Raw genomic sequence first — 20,905 nt, 5'->3', positions numbered from 1 at the left:
GTTACAGCAGAACAGCCTCCATGCGAGCGAATGTACCTCACCATACGGAGGAGCACAGCTCTTCTGACATTTAGCATGGCTGCTAGCAAACAGGAGCAAGTAATTACAGACCAATGTTTACTTGGCAGGGGGAGTCGGTGTTGAACCCCATATGCCAAGAGGAAATTGCTCTCTCGGTCTTCGTAATACAGGACTTATCTCTTCATCGCCGTATTTAAAATGACAACAATCTGACTTTACGTGTCTGACCACTGTGCCTACCCAAAGCTTACTGCTGGATTTACGGCCTTATTCTTGACTGCTCCAGTTAACGAACTACTCGAAGGTCTCCTCACACAAGAGCTATACCTTAGAGCAAACCAGGCGTCCTCACACGAGCGCCATGCCTTACAGCAGGCCGGTGGCACGCAGCAGCAGAGAGACCAAGGAAATGGGCAGTTCCTGTTCCTGAAAAACAAATGGTTTGTACAGTGGATTAAGAAACTTGCACGAAAGGTAAGCGACAACCGAGACAGGAAAAATTCTTGTTGAAAGTAAAGCACTGCCCTGTGTTTTCCCCATGTAAAAATTATAACAGTGCTGTCAATTTACGCAAAGCTTTCGGCCACACGGCAAGACGCTGAGGGTCGGCACTCAAGATACGTGCCTGGCACCCTGTACCCGTGCAGTGCTTCTGATCCTCTGAAGCGTCTCTGTGTAAGGGACTGGGAAAACCCCAGATAATAAAAGCACCGTGTTACAAAAGTCACTACCTTCACGGTAAACCTATTTATTTACTCGGACCGGTACAAATGCTCCCACCATACGTGCTGGGCTTCCGTTCGGTAAAAAATCAAACACAAGCCTTACGATGAATCAATAGCAGAGCCGGTCTCTTTGCTTTCTTCCCCATCCCCGCTCACGCCAGCTTATTAGTGAATAATGAAGCACCTCGTGGGATGAGGAACGACGTGCCAGCGGCCCTCCTTCCTCGCCGCCCCTCGGGACCCGCTCTGCTCTCGCTCGCCCATCAGTACGACCCCCGCTCGCCTCTCGGCCGTACCCCCCGCCCGCCCGGCGCCCCGCCGCGCCCCGGACCCCCGGCCGCTCCCCGCGGGGGGCGGCCCCGCCGTGCGGGCGGGCGGGCGCTCTCCTGCCCGCCGAGCCGGGAGAAGCCCCTCACCTCCCCTCCGGCCCCGGGGGAGGGGGCTGCCATCACGTGTGCTTCCTCCCCCTTCTCTCCCTCCTCCTCCTCCTCCTCCCCCTCCGCGGCGGCGGCGGCGGCGGCGGCGGCGGCAGCAGCAGCCGCCTCGGCTCCGCTCCCTTTGTTGCAGGCGGAGCGGCGGCGCTGCCGGGCGCCGCGCACAAAGGAGCGCGGCCGGGGCGAGGCGGCCCCGCCGGCGGCCAGGCGCGGAGGCGGCCGCCGGGCTGCGGGGGCCGCGCTGCACCGCCGGGGCCAGCCCTGCCCGCGGCCGGGCGGCGGAGCCGGCGGCGGCGGGTCTCTGCGGCCGCCGCGGCGGGGATGCTGAAGGTGCGCTCGGGCGCGGCGGAGAAAGGACGGTCCCGCCCGGGCGGCGCCGCGGGCTCCGGTTGATGCTGCGGGCCTGCCGCCGCCGCCATCCCGCTGCCGCCGGCGCTGCTCCTCGGCCGCCCCTCGCCATGCTGGGAGAGAGCCCGGCCGCCCCCCGGCCGCTCCTGCGAGCGGGACCCCCCCGGGCGCTCTGCTACACCTCGGCCCTCCTGGTGCTCGCCCTCTCCGCCCTGCCCGCCGGCCGCGCCTCCCACCCCCTGCCCGGCTCCGAGTGCCAGGGCGGCGGCAAGGGGAAAGGCATCAACTGCTCAGGTAAAGCCCCGCCGGATCCCGCGCCCTCCCCTGCGGGCAGCCCACGCGTGCACCTGGGGGGCCGAGCGCGGCCCCCCCTTGCTCCTCCCGGCCCGGCCCGGCCCGGCGCGGCGCGGCGCGGCGCGGCGGGCGGCGGAAAACAAAGGAGCGGCGGCCGCCCGGCCCCGGGTGCGGCGGAGCGGAGCCCCGGCCGGCAGGGAGAGCCCCCCCTCCGGGGGCGGGGGTGCGGGGGGAGCCCCCTCCCCAGCGGCTCCCCGGCGAAGGGAAGGAGTTGGCCGCCGTCTCCCGGCTTTTGTTGCTCGCCCCCCCACCCCCGGCCGCGGTGCCGGCAGGTGCCCGCCGGCCGCCCCGGGGGCTGCCCGCAGCCCGCCCCGTCCTCCCGGCCGCGCCGCCCCCGTCCTGCCGCAGGCAGAGGGGGAAGAGCGGGGAGGCAGCCGTCAGCGCAGCCCCTCAGGGCGCTGGGACGGGCTGGTTCGTCTCCTCTCGGTCGGGGTGTGCAGCCCAGAGCCCCGGGCCGGGGGAGCCTCTCCGCCCCTCCTCCTGCCGGTTGCTGTGTAGGTTCACTCTGCATGAGATGTAGACAGCAAAATACTCCGTGATGTGCGCAGGATGAGCTTTTCAGGGATTTTTCCTGCTTCGGTTGCATGACAGGAGAATGCTTTATTATGTCTGCCCATCCTATGCATAAGTATATGCTGGAATAGTACAGTTTCAATGTAGATGAATGGGTTTGGCATGACAGCGGCACGTTTTCTTATATCTTGAGGGATATGGTGTTTTTAAAGTAGGACAAAGTAAATACGTACAATATAAAGTTTGCAATTTGTTAGCAAGACTTGTTTTTCTTCTCAAACTGATATTTAGAAAAGGCAAGTTCTTTTATTTCTCCGAAAAATTGCTGTGTATGCCTGCTACTGCTTTTTAAAACGATAGGTTTATTCCACTGCAAGGATCGCCAGCGAGAGCCGCACAAAGTGCCTTCTCCAAGGTGATGAACGGTCCTTGCCCTGTGCTCAGAGCCCCCGGCTCCCATTGTCTTCAGCAGGATTTGGAAGGCAATTTCCATGCTGGAAGGAGCTCTCGATACCTCCCAGGGTAGGGTCGTCAAACTGTGTAACAGCTTCCAAGAAATAAGTGAATGGAATGGTGATCTTCCTCCCAATTACATTTTATAATACGGATAATGCTGCTAAAGCAGGCTCTCAAATTCGCAGACCAGCAAACTGTGGCAAAATGATTTTGCAATATAATGAATCTAACCGCTATTCGCTCTTGGTATTCTCATTTGTTCTTCATTTTAGCCCGTTTAGACATCTACTGTGTAAGTGTGTGATACCACAGTGCTGCTGTTTTACTGCTGCCTGAGATTTTCATTCTATTTGTATGAACATCATGGTTATTTTTAAAGAGAGGTTAATAGGTTAATGTGTCACTGGCGTTAGCGGCTTACCCATCAGAGACATGTGGGTCATTAGACCACGGCATGTGCATAAATCAGTGAGATTAAATATGAAAGGCTGATGAAATATATGAGGAAGTTTCTAAGATAATGTGGAACGCACAGATACTGTTATTTAGAAACCATCACAGAAAGAAGGCTTACCAACCTGGAATTAGAAAACCATATGCTATATCGAAGACATTCGGAATGATTTGGTTCTACTAAAAATAGGCAGAAGCAAATATATGTGCTATATATGTACGTATGGCAGGCGCTGTTTTTAGTGTAACTACAAAAATAGGGAAGGAAAATTTCATTTAAAAATGCAGTAGTCAGATTCTGCTATGTGTTAACTGTTTCATGCAAAACTGCAGTGTTTCAGTTCTCAGCGTTAATTTTGAAAGAATATCAACACCTAATATCTGGGACAGATTTTCCCCTCACTTACTTCTGCATGGCTTCATTAACTTTTACTGGATAAGCTTCTCCCTGCAAAAGATGAGTTTCCCATGCTTGCACGTGGGGCCAGACGTTGGCATTAGCATCTTCCTCAGTGGAGTGCTACCATGCGCATTGCTATTTATACTGCAAGTTAAACTTAAGAACACTATTACTGCTTTTTCTTCAAACATTTGGGCTCTCTAAATTACTTTCCATACTCGGAGAAGCAAAATTCTTCTCTGTTATTTTGTCATTTTAATATTTGCATCAGGTCAGCCTGCTGCCCTGGAACAGTTTCTTACACTTTTTGGGATGGTTCCTGAGCTTGTAACATTTTATCATCACTAGATTATGTAGCTACCTTTATTTTTTGTTAAATTTTTAGGGAATGCTGAACTCCTCTCCTTTATTCCTCTAGAATATACTGCTTAAGAAAGAGTTTGCTGTAGCAAAAGAACATTGCAAGGTGGAGGACACAGGCAGACAACATGAAAATTAAGATAGATAGCTTTTTCGGCCTTGATTCTGCCCCTTCGGCACATGCATTGTGGTTCAGTCTTTTGTTAAATTATAATTGCATCATCGCTGGCCAGGGGAAGAAAATGAGGGAAAAGCTGTGGATGTTGCCTACCTGGACTTCAGCAAAGCCTTTGACGCCGTTTCCCACAGCATTCTCCAGGGCTCAGCATTGGGGCCAGTTCTGTTTAATGTCATTATCAATGATCTGGACGAGGGGATCCAGTGCACCCTCAGTAAGTTTGCAAATGCCACCAAGTTGGGCAGGAGTGTTGATCTGCTGGAGGGTAGGAAGGCCCTACAGAGGGACCTGGACAGGCTGGATCATTGGGCCGAGGCCAACTGTAAGAGGTTCAACAAGGCTGAGTGCCGGGTCCTGCACTTGGGTCACAACAACCCCATGCAACGCTACAGGCTGGGGGAGGAGTGGCTGGAGAGCTGCCTGGCGGAAAAGGACCTGGGGGTGTTGGTCAACAGCCGGCTGAACATGAGCCAGCAGTGTGCTCAGGTGGCCAAGAAGGCCAGCAGCATCCCGACTTCTATCAGGAATAGTGTGGCCAGCAGGACCAGGGAGGTGATAGTGCCCCTGTACTCGGCACTGGTGAGGCTGCACCTCAAGTACTGTGTTCAGTTTTGGGCCCCTCACTGCAAGAAGGACACTGAGGTGCTGGAGTGTGTCCAGAGGAGGGCAACGAAGTTGGTGAAGGGTCTAGAGCACAAGTCTTATGAGAAGCGGCTGAGGGAGCTGGGGTTGTTTAGCCTGGAGAAGAGGAGGCTGAGGGGAGACCTTCTTGCTCTCTACAACTGCCTGAAAGGAGGTTGTAGCGAGGTGAAGGTTGGTCTCTTCTCTGTAGTAACAAGCAATAGGACAAGAGGAAACGGCCTCAAGCTGCGCCAGGGGAGGTTTAGATTGGATATGAGGAAAAATTTCTTCACTGAAAGGGTAGTCAGGCACTGGAGCAGGCTGCCCAGGGAAGTGGTTGAGTCTCCACCCCGGAGGTATTTAAAAGATGGGTAGACGTGGAGCTTAGGGACATGATTTAGTGCTGGACTTGGCAGTGGTAGGTTAACGGCTGGACTTGTCGATCTTAAAGGTCTTTTCCAACCTAAATGATTCTATGATTCTATAATTCTATATAATCAAGTGATAAGAGCAGGAAACAGAGAATTAAGACATATCTGGAGTTAATTGACCATGTGAACTTGTATGAGTTTGTTCATCTGTCAATCCATACTTTGCTAAGCTAGGAAAACTGAAGTAGCCCCATTTTACCTAGAATGGAGTAAAATACAAGTTGGTGTTTCTTTCTGGAAAAGAGAATCTTAGAGTTGGTGTTTTAGAGATGTTACATTATTCCCAGCGCTACCTGTAGTCATCTTCTGTAACATTTCTGGTACTCGCTGACTGTCCGTGAGTAGGATGGCATGATGCTTGCTTCTCTGCTCAGGCTATAAGATAGTCATGTCCTTAATAAAGGCTGTGAACTACAGAGGGTTATAAGCATCCCGAGTGTAAAGGTAAGTACGAAATGTAGTTAGTTCATGAGCTTCCAATCTGCCGGTACTCTCAAGAGACACACACTGCACGTGGGCATCTTCAGTTTCAGTTTCAGTCCGGTTGAATCTCCGGTGTGAGATAGATACACTCCGGTCACACGTGTGGCAGCCACAAGGGTTGCAATTTGATCATAACGGACCAAACGCTGAGGACTTCAGTGAGAGGTACACAGACTTAAGAGAAATTGCTCAGTGCATTGGTTTGGATTTGTGCACCTGGGGTTTTGATTAACGGAGATAAGGTTCTGTTGGTAAGCCTTTCAGCTTGCTGTTCCTTCATGTGATAAAATATCTTTGTTTGGGATGATTCCATGCACCTCCTGTGAGTCTCATAGGCCATATTCTGCCCCTACTTTCTTAAATTCTCTTTGAGTGAAGTGAGTAAAGATAAAATTGTTTCAAGATAGCTTATTGACGATTGAACGAGGTCAAGGAAAAATTAAGGACACCTTCTCCTTCACGGAATTCCTCTTCTGAGAGGTATGAATGCTTTTCCTTCACACAGTCATAACATGTCTGAAATAGTTTATAGATAAAAGTAGATGGAAATTACCGATTAGGGAGAGGCAAGGGGATGGAGGGACAAAGGAAAGTGTCCATCCTGTGACAGGGTGATGGCTGAGTGTATGACGGGCTGTTTATTGAGCATGGAAGCAAAAGCTGTCAAAAAGCTTGTAAATTTTTAGACAGAACAGCAGAGAAAGCTATAGTGGAGCCATCCTTCACCATATATACATTATCATAACTTTCAATATGCTTTAGAGAAATGGTTTCTGCCCTGAAATAACTCATGGAGTAAATTAGACAAATAGAGAATGTGGCAACAGTAGAAAAAAGAGAGGGGTGAAAGACAGAATGTGGTAAGCCAACAGGAGTACAACAAGCACAAGCAAAACTCATGTCTTCTGATATTTTAAAATGTGGTAGGATGAGAAGCTGTGGTAGACATAATCAGTGGAGTGAAAGCATCTGAAGGCTGGACAACAAGAGCAGATCCTGAAGAGGGATGGGAGTGGAAGGTGTTGACAGGTACTTGAGCAGAAGGGAGTAAGGAAGCAATATGAGAAAAGATACACAGCTCAGAGTGGGAGCAACTCAGAGAAGATGGACAAGGGTGGCAAGAACTGGCCACATCATATGCTTTTGTTTTCCAAGCATGCCTTTTTCCCTTGTGGGAACAGAGTTTTAGAGGAAGAGGAGTTGGGAAGGGCACAGAAGGTGAGTGAGACAAGCAACAGGAGATCCAGTTTAAATGCACATAAGGCAGGAGCGTCCAGGAGCGTGATCGTAAGTCTGTGTAGTACAACAACAGAAGAGAAAAATGATATTAATTATTGATTACCGCACACACCCAAAGAGGGACCAGTGCATTTAAAGTATGGCTACTGTCACTGTTACTGGAGATGCATGTGGTACCATAGAGAAATACTACCTCTTTTTGTCTCATCCTTGTTTCTGTCTACTTTCTACTATCGATGAACGTGGTCTCATTCAGAATTTGCAAGTCTTTTCCCTCGGCATCTCCTGCTGAGGTCATTGTTCCCCCATATCCTCCATGTGCAATGAAGGCCATTCGATTAGGGGCTCTTTGTTTCTGTGACTTTGTTAGATGCCATCGAGTCTGTTCTCCAGACCCTGTAGCAGGGATCCCCAAGCTTACTATTGCTGGATACCAGTGCCAGCAGAAGAGACAAAGCATGCATATTTCAAGAAAAAAATTATCTGCTCAAGTGTTGTCTGGGTAGCACTTTGATGTGGTCCATGTAACATATTCGTACCTGCTGTAATCAAGGACTAGAAATTAAGAACGTATCTTCTGCATTTTGTTTGTGGGCTACTGTGATGCTATCTTGTTCAGTGCTTGACAGCTTCTGGGGATGGTGATGGTGGGGAATGGCAAAATCTGAGGTCACGTAGGCCAAACCAAAGCAGGGGAGTACTTGGAATACTTTGCCTCGGCAGGAAGCCGTCTGTGCTCAAATGTTGACCTTGCCTTTGCTAACTCTGCTTCTTTCCAAAAGGGTCTGACAGTGGCAGAATGAGACATTGAGAATTTTAAAAGTACAAGATTGTAAATTTTAAATGAACAAGACTATGGTAGGGTTTGAAACACAACATCTGTGGCACAAGCTCTAAATGCCTAAGGAAACAGTTTCCTAGGGATATGATTATTCAGCCACCTTTGCAAGGATCTCTTTCTCAGAAGCATCTAAGATGCGTTGGCACTGAGGAGAAGGCACACTTTCAAAAATACTGTCTGTAGTAATCGACAAATTACAGTTTTAGGGCTTAAACCAGGATGAACTGTCACTACTTTAAGGCATCTTACCTATTACGTGTGAGTTGTTGTAGCTGAAAACTTCACCTTTTTCCTCAGGGTAAGAAGGAGTCTAAAGCTACTCACATCTGGTACATCTACACTGTGAGGTGAAGACTTGAGTTTACAAGTGGGTTGGCCAAAATGAGTTTTATGTACGCTCTTTCTCACTCTAGGCTTGTGTGTTGTCTGAAGTGTGGGTCCAGACTGTCCCTGCAGCTCCCTTGGCCCTGCCTGTGCCCAATCCTCATGGCAGATGTGAACCAGGATTGGGAGGATATAAACCTCAGGCACTCCCAGCCTCGGCAGCTCAGCCTTGGTTTGTGCCTGGGCTCAGTGGGGACTCTGAACCAGAATGAGATATGGCCTCAAGACTGGCTTTTATCCATGCTTATCTGCTGGAACAGACATACCCTTTGTGGTTTTTGTGAAGACTGAGTGTGTGAGGGGTTTTTTTGGTATATCGTTCTAAGGTACACGAGGCCAAAACAATGTGTGCTAAAGGTATGAAGCCACATTAGCAAGAATGTAAAGGCTTGGGATGGAAGAGATGTACAGGTTCAGGTAAATTAGCCTAACTATTTTAAGAAATGCACATCTTTTTTATGTTTGTGTAGATAACCTTGATCTGAAGTGGTATACAGGACTAGAATAATTGGTTATTTTATCTAAGATACTTATGACTTATGTTCCTGTAAATGAATTATAACAGTCAAGCCAAATAAACTGTGATATGTGTTTGTGCCGATCGAACTTCTGAAGTAAATGATCTAGACTCAGTCAGGTTACATATCACTTTGAGAAACTATTGTAAGGCATGAATATAAATCAATTATAAGTAAAAAGTAAAAAAATGATTAAAAAGAGAAATTAAAACTGAGACAGTAACATGCACATATTTGTTTCCCTTTAGTGTAATTACCTAGATATGAAATGCCCTTTCTGTACAGACTCTTATGCTGATTAAAGAGCCAAAAGGTAATTAAAGTAGAATTGAAAGTGTCAGAATAGCAGAAAATCATCTTGTAACCGGTGTCACTCCATCATTGTCACTACTGGGAACCGGTAGCGTGATGGAGCAATCGAGGCTTGACTGAAGGGACTGGACTGAATCCAATTTCTTTATCATTTTTTTCAAAAAGGGAAAAGAGGAGCTATGTTTATTGTGGAAAATATTGCCAAGAAAACATTCCTACTGTACCATGACCTCTCTGATAATTCCTGTTAAAGAGAGAACAAGTGTCTTTATTAAGAGCAGTCTGGCCCTTTTCTTGCTATTGATGTAGGGATAAGTATTTTGTACTTATAGCCTGCTGGTTTTCTTCTAGAGTTGACAGTGGACTGGATAAAGGAGAGAGTTAATATTTACTTGGACCTGAAAAAAAGGAAGCTGTGGTCAAGGTCTTTGAGTAGAGAAGTACGAAAGCAGAGCATCCCACAGATATTGACAGGAGGCTCGATTTACCCTTTTCCTATAAAGAGATTATCACGTTCCCCCATTGATCCGTCAGCTGAAAGTGCTTGTGCCTTTTCCAGCCTGTGGTCAGACTTTGGCGAGTGTCCACCAAGCAGGTAGTGGCAGTAGTTCCCAGAATAACGGTAGCTGTAACATTTGGGGAAGAAAAAATGCTGAGCACCAGGGATGTTGAAAAAGGATCTATTCTTCTGACTCTAGACTGCTGCTTGTCCTCCTTGATAAGTCCCTACAGATGCTGTGGAACGAAAGTGGAGATAGAGGACATGTTGGCGTTTTTGAGGTGAAAGCCTGTCTTTTTCTAAGCAGTCTGTAATATTCAATAGAGCTGAAGACCAAGGAAGTTCTTTATGAATTGTTCTTAAAAAAATCATTCTATCCCAAGAATAGCTTCAGATAATAAGAAAATTTTAATTAAATAATGTGCTGTAAACTAAATAGTCCTCTCTAATTGCTGCAATTTATTCTTAGATCATCTTGAAATTCTGATGATTTAGGACTATCGAGAAATACAGGAAGGAAAAGCGAAAGCGTGTGAGAGAGTGGAGTTGTATTTTGTGGAGCTCCTAAGTGTGTAGAGAAGGGCTTGTTTGACTAAATCAGTCCGTAGTAAATTTTATTTTATGAAACCATTTCTTGGCAAAATGGGTCTTCTTTGTGTGATATTTTTCTTCCAGAAAAGGATGAGAATATACAGACAAAATCTGTTTAGGAGTAAGTTCAGCAATCAAAATTGTGATCTGATGAAATTGAAGTTTCCTGGAGAACCTTAAATCTGTCCCTTGGCCTTGATGAACAGCTACAATGTATCTTTAGTTCTAATTTAGTTCACAGATGGCTTCAAGGGGATCTGAGAGCAGAATTATTTCATCTTGTATTATTAGGCAGATATCTAGTGGTGCCATTAGTTGTTTAAATATTTGGGATTTATGGGTCATATGCTCTTCAATTTATTTATTTGTTTGTTTGTTTTTAAAAAGAAAAAATATGAAGTCATTTTTTTCTCTTGAAGATTCTTACCAGGGAACCTTTGTCTTCTTGGAGTGGGGAGCGAGATGCCAGTAGAGATTTTTGCTAGAAGCGTACCTAGAAGACTTCTGTTCTTGCTTCCCAGTTACATCTCCAGACCTGGCTGGTTGTGGGCTGGGAGACTGACCAGGCTCTGCATGCATTTGCATATATATTGCTGATGTGAATTTCTCTATTTAAGAGAGCAATTTAATGTTACACTGATATCAATGTTCAATTTTTTAAGTTGCTCTAAAACTGCCTCATTGGTCATAGCGCAGTTTGTGAGGAGGCGGTGTTTGACTAGCAAACCGGGATTTATTTTAGGATAATTTAAATTCTCATTATAGCAGACAATTTCTAAGGACTGAAAAGACAGGACTTTTCTGATAATAGATTATGTGTTACAGCAACAGTGTTTAAAGGATCTGGTTCAAAATAAAATTAAATCCTTGTAATACCTCTCTTTTGACTTAGTATTATAAAAATAAATTTAGTTGCAATTACAGTCTTGAAACACCCACATTATATAACCATGTTCAAGCTGGCAGGATCCTCATCCACGCTTCAAAAATAGTCTTAATTAAGACCAGCAGGAAAACATGTGAAAATGAAAGAGAAGAAAATCGAGAACAAGACAGAAGTGTCAGTAATTTTTCTGAAGGGGCTTAGCTTCTTTCAGTATCTGGCAGCTCCTCCCCTAGCCTGTTTCTACCGGGCTGAGACCTCGCTATGCTCCAGTATGTCTTAAATAGGTGCAAAATGCTCTGCGCTTTTGTAAGACACAGAGCATCCTGTGGGGTGCAGCTGAAGAAGAGGACAGGTACGGTCTTCTTGACCAGCAGGCAAAAGGGTGTTCAGGACATGAAATGGTTCTTCTCGGGTCTGGTCTGGAGGCCAAAACCTCCTGAAATCTGGCTCTGCCTGGCCTCAAACCCTCCGTAAACAGCCTCATTCCAGCTGCCTGGCTTGCTGGCAGGCAACAGCCGTGTTCTTCAAGGAAAGACCCTGGGGCATCTCCTCACACCAATCTCACGGGATCAGTGTGGAAGCAGATGGGGTGAATGGGGGCAGCGAGGCGAGCCAGAGAGCTGGATCTGTGCAAACTGCGGTCAGTCTGCCCTTGATCACCATAGTGTGTTCGAGATGAACACGAAACACTGAACTTTAGGAGCTTCAATTTCTTCACCCCAGATCCAGCCCTGATTATTTCCCAGACCGGCACATTTCCACCCAGCTTCAGGAGTTTGACACATTTCAGCGTTCACCTACTACTGACCAAAAAATCCTGCTTTAAGAAGCGCTTAACCGGTCTCAGTTACTAACTCATGTAAGCACTGTATATGATGATGGGAGAAGAAACACACAGCCCACAAAGAAATCATGCTGTCACACCTACTTGCGTATGACTATAGAAAACCTTCTATAAACACACATATTTCAGCAGCGGGTGAGAAAGCGCTCTGTTGCTTAAACCTGAAGCATACAGAGGAGTTTGTTGTACCTTACAAGAGTTTTACTTGCTCTCCTATTCAGAGACTGTTTCACATGCAGTTTCACATATGACTACAAAGAATGAACGATTAGATAAGCATCATTTGCAGAAGTGGCTAAGTTTCCTCTAAAATTTTAAACCAAACAAGAATCTTAACAGAAGTAGCATAAAAGCTGGAGATACGGGCTAGGTAAAGGTGTCAGTGCATATGCAGAAAATGCCCAAAATAGCCTAGGTATTAAAAATAAGTGAGTGCTTTTGAAAATGTACGTTTTAATCCTTAAGGGAGTCCATAAAACACAAGACCAAGATATAAAGTCTTTAACTGGTTGATGGAGACAGCTCAAACAGTGTTCTCGACAGGTATTTCCATAGAAAGTTTGATAAAAAATTGTGGCTGGATAGCAGTTTGTTGCTTTAAAACTCAGGGAAGCATTGATCTAATTAAATGTTTACATTTTGCTAATTAGTATTGACTCTGATTGTGTGCTGCCTTTATCTGATCCCTCCGGGAGAGGCAGAGGTCAGTGTGTTGTGCCAAATGGGTTCGCCAGGGCAGAGGAGAGCAGCAGAAAACCCTCAGAAAGGCTAAAGAAAGGGACACCCCCCCCCCTCCCCCCCAGCCATACCGCCATGTGCAGTGGTGGGCAGATGAACTGTTACTTTCCTAAAGCACCGTGTCCCTCCATCAGGTTTTCCTTCATCTCCACCTCTCACAGAAGTTTACCTAGACAATTCTGTGAGGCAGAGTGCCTTTTTCCTGTCTTGATTGGAAGTATAATTTTATGGAAGTATCATTTCAAGGTTATAAAAGTGAAAATAAAATAGGCAGGCTCCTGTTCAGGTTATAGGAATTTTATCTCATACAAAACATGGGTTGGGAAGGCAATTTATTTCATTGTATTTCTTCTCTGTTTAACTGCAAAGGATGTCCTTTTCTTTGCTTGCGTGGATGTTTACACCTACAAAGAATGTCTTTGCGAAAATAGTTATAGGTGTTTGAAATGTGCAGAATTGGTTCTGAGCTGTAAGAAATACTCTTTTTCACATCAGGAACTAGTGGCTGTGGTAGGGATGAAACAAAAATTTTGGCTAGAAAACACAATGAACAGCTGCCTAATTTTTTTTTTTTTTAAAGTGAGAAGAGATTTATCATTATCTCGATGCTCTTTGTTAAAGAGTTATCCAGGTGAGAGAACACAACCTCCACATTTGCAAGTGATATTCGTGCTGCTGACTGAGCAAACAAAGAGGATCACTGGAACCAGTCTCTGAATTTGAGTGTTTTGGGTGATTTATCTACCAGATGGTAAATGCAGTCCAATGTAAAAAAATAGTCTGGGAGCAGGGAATCAATCATCCAGCACACTGATCAGCAAAGGGATTTGGGTGTTATAGCAGAAAAATTAATGAGCTGGCAATCCACTGCAGAGCAGCATTAAAACAAAAAGATACTACAGTGTAATAAAAGAGTCCTCACCCAGAAGACAAAAGAGATGAACACACTGCTTTATTAGACAGTTGATAAACCTAATCTAAAGCAGTGTATTAGATACCAAAACCCTAATATTATTTTAACGTAATGCTTCAAAGTTCAGTAGCAAAATCTGGAAATCAGAGTTAATTTAGGAAAGTGAAGTTTTTCACTGTTTTCACGTTTCCCAAATACATAGGCTCTTCTGTCACAGGAATTACTTATTAGTATTCTATATTATAGTAATAGATATTTCTATGGCATTTAAAGTCACAGTACAGTGCATTCAGAATTACCTAATGAAAGATTATAAGATACCAATACCAGCTTTATGCCATAATTATATCTTTCTATAAAAATCTTGAAAATGTGTCCCTAGCCCCTTTCAGTTACTCAGGCTACAAGAGATCAGAATAGCTTCACCACCAAAAGCTCTTGATGACTTTTCTCTGCTTTTTCATGGGAAGCCATTGAGTCTCCATCTGGAAAAGACTAAGAAAAGGTGGCTTCTGTGCTCAGTTTCCACTTCTTATGTTTTTTTTTTTATTATTATTCTAAGGATTAGGTGCAGGTTAGGCGCTTTGGGCAATGGCACTAAGTACCAGCTGCTTCTGCAGGGAGGAAGGGCAGCAGCAGGGTCTGGCCATGCTGGTGTGGGGCCCCTTGACACAGGTGGAAAATCCAGCTGTGGGTCCCCCCTCAAGCCTGAGGCACCAAAGTTACTTCTGTGACTGCAGGTAGCTGAAAGAAGTAGGTTGGAAAATATTTCTTTTCTACTGTGGAAAGCTACCTGAAACTGCTCTTGTATGTCCTCTGTGCGTAACTGCTTTTATTTCTGAAAACGGCCAAGGAGATAGGAAACCTTAATGCCATGCTGTCCACCGATGTTGGCCTTTTCTTGTTAGGTTTGGGTTTTTTTGTGGGGGTGGGGATTGGTAGGTTGGTGAACAGCTAGCGAAGCACACAACAAAAATCTCCGGTCTCCCTCTACATCATGCAAATGTAATTCCCAAATTGTTTTTCACGTAGTATTTCCTGCTTGGGCTTTTGGATGTTTTTTTGTTTGGTTTTGGTTTGTTGTTTTTTTGTTTTGTTTTGTTTTAAATGACTCCTGGAGAAAGATTTCTACAAACACAGGGGAAAGGTCTGATTACCTAAACAGCAGAGTGAAGCCCACTACCTAATTAGTTTTTCCAGAAGCACTAACCACTGCTTAAAATCAACAAGAGCTCCTAGATCATGGTCCCTGTGAAAAACAGATTTCTCTATGTACAGAGTAAGTAGTAAGAACCTGCAAATATTAGTCTCATACAGCTCTACAGATTAGGGGTGTAGAAACAATGATTTTCCATAGACTTGCAGGAGCTGCAGCCAAGCCAGTACCAAAGTGATGGACTCGATTGCCTGTATTTCTCCAAGGCACAAAGACATGTTTGCCATAAAATTATGCAGAGCAAGGAGTTTCTGATGCTGTGCTGGATTATACTTACAGAGCTCCATGCTAATCACATTCAGCCTGGGTATAAATAGGAACTGTACCTCAGTCAGTGTTCGTGTATCTCAGGGCTGAAACTGGCCTTTTATTTCATTTCAGTTGTACGGGTGCGAGACAAAGGGCAGAATTCAGTCATGTGCATATTTACATGGAGGTTTTTTTTTTCCTCCTGCTATATTTATATGAAGATTTTTGCTGGCTATATTTTTTTCTGCTGTTTTGGATGTGCACAACACCGTTAAAGGTGGCTGACCAAGGCTGTGGCCTGAGGGTGCCTGCGGCCCTGCATTCGAACAGAAAATGCAGATTAAATTCAGATCGGCAGCGACGCGAGGTCTATCAGTGCCACAGCAGCAAGACGATTCAGAGCAGGGGTGGTAACACGTCTGTGATCCTGGCCTTGTGCCCCTCCGCAGCCTGTCCCCCTGGCCTGGCTGGCTGTACCTGGGGGGAGGACGGGGCTCCGCTCCTTGCTCGCTTGGCCAGCTGTTGGAGAATGCCTGCAAAGTCAAGATGTCCTTTGCAGTGTCTAGGCGAGGGCAAAATGAGAGCCAGCAAGCCAAAGTTCCTTGATTCTCTGCTGTACACCAGGTAATAGCGGCTAATTTATGGCCATTAGGAAGTCTCCCTCAAGAGCTGTAAGCTGACACCAGGCGTATTTTGGCAGAGCGTCTGCTCACTGTGCTCCTCGGCCCCGGGAACCGCAGGGAAGACAACTCATGAGCTGGCTAATCCGCCGTTACATTTGCCGAGGGGATCCCCAGCAGGGAACCGTGAATAATTTCCACCTGCTTCGTACTGCGTGAGTGGCACGACGGGAACCGGGGGAGATGGATGAATATATTGAAGGAGAGGTGGCCTCCTGTCTGTCCTTTAAATAAGGCTTGTTTCTTAGTCCGAAATGCTGGGCATCGCAAGTCTAGCGGCTTTGTCTGGCTTGCCGGTGTGGTGGGCTGCAGAGATGCCGTCAGCTCCAAGCAAGCTGGAGGTCATCAGTTCTCTGCAAACCTGGCGGCTCTACAAGCCCCCGACAGCCATCGCCATCAGAGACGATGAGGCAGGAGAGCGCGCCTGGCTGTATGGATGCTGCGCTCTAGCCCGACTATGAACTCCCGGCTCCTGAAAATCCTTTCAAGGCTGGCAAAGGGGGTTAGCAGGAGCTTTGGGAATTGTATTTCTCCTTGTGTTTCAGTAAGGATAAACGAGCAGGCAGAGAGGAATTATTAGCTATAGATTTAGCTGACAAGAATGCGTACGGGAGAAAAACGTATTTCAGTAAGCCGAGCAACTCCTCGGCGGTGATTTGTTTTTTAGAAGCGTAATATAGTTGTTAAAGTTTGAAAGGAACGGAGCTGGTGGCTCAGGGCCTTCCTGGTTTCTGTAAGTTATGGGAATTACCAGAATTCATTAAGAAGCCTGAATGATCAACTGGGGGCTTGTTTGTTTGTTTTCTCCCCGTGACTTTTATGTGGCTTGTTAGTTTGTTACTTTTCCAGCGGGTTTCTGACTGTTTAATTGCGGTTTTCAAAACTAGCCCTAAATAGCATAGTGTATGGGTGTTTGGAGGAGAGAGTTTATGCAAACATAATTATGCTCCAGCACCATTCATACTGCTTATGTTTCAGGGATATTACCCAAGAGTTAATTTATTTCCTTTCTGTGTATACAAAACAGGAATCTAATGCTATTTTTATAAAGGTATGTGTATCATAAGAATGCACCGCAATGATTTTTTCATTTATAGATCTGTTAAAGGATTTTAATGAGACTGAACTGCAAGAGGAAACTCCTCAGTTTTTTGTATAAATTTGGGAACCACCAGATTTAACTGTTACGTTTTAATCTCTTACATGGAAAATACTCTCTTGTTGAAATTAGCTTCTATATAATATTCTGAAAATAAAAAGGTACCTTGTCTTTCTTTTGAAATCAGTAACTACTTAAGATATTTTTATAAATTCTTGATTTTGATGGAGACTGGCAGGCTCTGTGGGGACCCGGAGGTATGATTCCCTCTAATTAAGTTTTGAAGTGTATCCCTGTTGTTTCCTTCTTGAAAAGGTCTGTAGCTTTGGAACATTCAGTGCTGGCACTAAAATCTTTCAGACCACGAGTACTGCAACAGCCTTTATATCTTCTTTGTTGGATAACTCTCCTTTTTAAGTAAGCCGATGTTTCATTTCCTATATCTAGTTAAGTTCTGTAACTTACTTAGGTATTTCTTTCCGTGCTTTTAGATAGAAAGGTAATATTCCCACAAAAGGGCTTGTCATACATGCTGGCTGTCATGCTGACAGTCTGTCATCCACATGGCTGGAAGAGATCTCCCATGGCATCGAGCCTCCTTGGTCACTATTTCTGCACTCAAGCCTACTCCTCAGAATCACCCATTTCTTTCTGATTGACCCCACTATATACTATTTGCTTAACTGTGTCTTGCCAAGGGAATTTAAAACTTTGTTTAAAAAGCTTACTATGCAGCTTAGATTAAAAAAAATAGAATAAAGAGAATAGATGTTAGGGACATTATTGTAAATATTCTTACAATAATCTTGCTTTTATAACTTTTGTGTTCAGAAATTTCCCACCTCAGGAAGATAACCAGTAACTTTTTTTGATGTGTTTTCAAAGATCTCTAAAACTTACACATGGACCAGACTAGCCTGAAACCTGCCTTACACTTTTTTTGTGTTAATTAGACTTGAAGTTTGGGTGAAAACTTGGATGTTAGGAAAATAGTGGATTAGGGTACTTAGATTTTTTAAATAGAACTTGATATATATTCAATGAACAGCTTCCACTGCTGTGAATTATTGCATCTTGCTTGAATTGCTTTGAGGAAAAAAGCATCCAGACAATGAGAAATGCCCAATTAGTGAATATGTCTGGAAAATCTGATTTGAGCAACTTGTCTAGCATTGCACAAGGACATAAAAATTACATTTGCTCAAATAACATTAATTCAGGAGTCTTCTGGTTTCTGAGTATTTGATTTGCTCTTTTATTATGGCTTTGCTTAACATAAGCTCCTTAGAAAAAAAAAAAAAAAAGAACATCCCTCCCCACTAACAGCCAGGGAAAATACAAACATTTCCTAGGATGGACTGATTTTTAAGTGGCCGTGAGGAAGGTTAAAACCATTATATCCTGGCAGAGACCTCTCACTTGAATTATGGCATAATGGGTACCACTGGAAGCCACCTGAAGAACAGACACAGAATTTTTCTACATACTTATTGGAAAGCAAAGACCTAGCAACCCTGGGCTCTCTGTGTAGGCCTGGGATCCTGTGTTTTCCAGTGGTTGTTTCTTCACCATCCTTGCCTCTTCCACTCTCCTCTGGCTTTCCTCATGGTCTTCTTTCCACCTCTGCTGTACCTGCCAGCTCTCTTTCCTTTGTAGTCACTTCTCAGCTTTGTACTCAGACCATTTTCTGCTCTCAGGCAAGGAGACCACTGAGATCATACAAAAATGACAAATACACAAGTTTGCCAGCGCTGATTTTTGGTGTTGAAGCCACAGCTCACCTGGGACACCACGAAGAAGGGGCACGTGGAAGGGGGAGCCTGTGACCAATTTTGCTGGTGGTGTGTAACAGATAAACCTCTTCTAGCGGCTTATAATTTCAGGTGGATTGGATGTATTTTCACATAGCAGAATACAATGGTCTGAGCCTTGGAAATCATACCTCCTTCACTGCACCTTGTATCTCAGCTTCTGCATGCAAACGTGGAAAAGCTCAAACACCTTAATGGTACAAGTTGCAATTTTGTTACTTAAAAAAAAAAAATTCAAAACACCATATGTGCCCCAACTTCACTCTTAAAAACTATGCAACTTGAAATTTTCTACAAAAACAATGAGCCTGCGTGCTATAAGCAACTTAAAACATGATCTTATGATGGAAAATGTTACACAATGTTAACTAAAAATACAGTTCCCAGCTCTGTTTATTATTGCAACTTTGGAGCTAGCAAGTTGCATTAAAATCAAAGAACCCTGCATTTGCTCGAGAAGCTGTTCAGAAGTTAGAAAATGCCAACATTTTTGACTATCAGACTCACTTTCTCAAATAAGTGAAATACTCTTATTTTCATGGAGATGTTTCTGAGATTCCTTCACAAGTTAGCCTGCAGAAACTGTGTACAGCTTTTTCTTCCAGGGTCAGTAAGCCTATTTCTTGTTATGGAAAGGAAAATAATACAAATGTAACAAATATTTATGCTATTTATCCCATAGAAAAATCAGCTGAATAATATCATTAGATAACACTGGAAAATACTTTTGCAGAGCAGGAAGGGAAAGTCATAGGGTTTGGTTTTGGGGAGGGGGTTGGTTTTGGTTTTTAAATGTGACAGAAATCCCAATTTAAGTATGGTCTTATTAGCCAAGGTATTGAGAATTGACCTTGCCCAGGGTTTCACCCTCCTGCTCCTGGCTGTGTATCCCACCACGAACCTTGTCCTACCTCAGCCTTCAATGCACCCCGCTCTTAACTGGGTCACCTCACTAAAAAGTGGCAGAACACTAATGCAGCGAAAAGTGGATATTTTCTTTTCTTAGTGTTATTACTGACTTAGTGACTGTTGTGACAAGTACCAGACGTGACAGGGCCACGAGGCGGAGTGCAGGGAGAGATAATGAGAAGTTATGAGGCCTGGTCCCCGTTGGCACCAGCGAGCTGCCTGCAAAACGGTACCCGTGTCGCGGCTGGAGGCGGTCCTGTAGCAGAAACTCCTGCCAGCGCTTCGCTGCCTGGCCGACGGAGCGGCGTAAACTCCAGAGGTTAACCAAATAGGAACATAAGGTCTTTAGGAAAAAGTTTGTACCTCTTTGCTTGGCTAGTGAGGCCATATATGTATTTTACATATGGAATGACTTTTGAGTGAGTTCTTGGTATTTCTCCGTGAACACGCATCACATATTCAGCCTTGCATGTCTCCCTGGCTGGGACAAACTCGCTACAGCCATAAATACACCTTATGCCATAGATTTTCATCACAACATTGAAATAATGAATTTCAGTATTTCTCTTTCTGCGTAATGGGCAGAAATCTGGTGGCATAAAGATCTGATCTTTCTGAAAATGGGGAGTAGTGTGTGTGGATGTGCAATCACATTGCCAGGGAAATTTCCTGCAGATTTTCAGTGTAACTGAAGTCTGTCAGACAGAAAAAGTTTGTTCCCTTTTTCAGAGTCTTACATAGCCAGTATAGAAGCACTGCGTATGATTCATTTTCTTGTTTAATTTGCCTTGTTCTTCATGTTACACTTCACTAAGTATATTTACTTTTATTTCTGCCATTCCACATGACAAAATTTATCTGCAAGAAAGGAATTTTAACTGCAAGAAAGGTTTTATAGACAGAGAGTGAAGCGGCAAAACATGAGGCAGGAATCTAATGCAAGATGTTAGGCACTGTCTTTCCCGAAATCGAGAAGCAATTAAACTTCTTATTCCACTAAAGAGCTTGAAACCTGTAAAGTAATATGGTACCATAATGGGAAGGAGCTCTTAATGAGCTTATGCAGTTATTGCAAGTTAAAACCAGTTGCATGTTTGGCTAACAAAATACTGAGAATACATTATCATTAAATGTTGGTGATAATGCAGTCACAACAGCAGCAATATACGTAAGCCTCACAGAGCTATTAAATTTACTGTATCTTCTATGAGGAGCAAAAACAAGAAAAGAAAACAAGACACAGCTGTAGGGAAAAAAACCCCACAGGATTAACCCAAGAAAGCATGGTAGCTAACAAAAAAGAGCAATCAAGTTCACCTTGAACGGCAAAAGAAACCGACCCCAAACAAAACAAAACATAAACCTTCTGTCTCAGAGGAATCCTCCTTTTCAGAGTTAG

The 20,905-nt window shown here is 44.7% G+C and overlaps 1 protein-coding gene across 1 annotated transcript in view; it reads left to right on the top strand.

Moving 5' to 3' along the window:
- Positions 1-1,572: 1,572 nt before the first annotated feature.
- TMEFF1 (transmembrane protein with EGF like and two follistatin like domains 1) overlaps positions 1,573-20,905 on the top strand; it is a gene marked incomplete at its 5' end in the record, with an annotated part of 123,914 nt that continues 104,581 nt past the window's right edge. Inside the window, one exon of the mRNA XM_082337867.1 lies at positions 1,573-1,822. Coding sequence (XP_082193993.1) covers positions 1,573-1,822 — 250 coding nt within the window. The remainder of the gene's footprint in view (positions 1,823-20,905) is intronic.

The sequence above is a fragment of the Platalea leucorodia genome (genome assembly GCF_965183815.1).
Source record: "Platalea leucorodia genome assembly, chromosome: 1".
Classification (NCBI taxonomy): domain Eukaryota; kingdom Metazoa; phylum Chordata; class Aves; order Pelecaniformes; family Threskiornithidae; genus Platalea; species Platalea leucorodia.
Note: the sequence above shows the minus strand (reverse complement) of the source record. Positions and strands in the feature narration are given on the sequence as shown.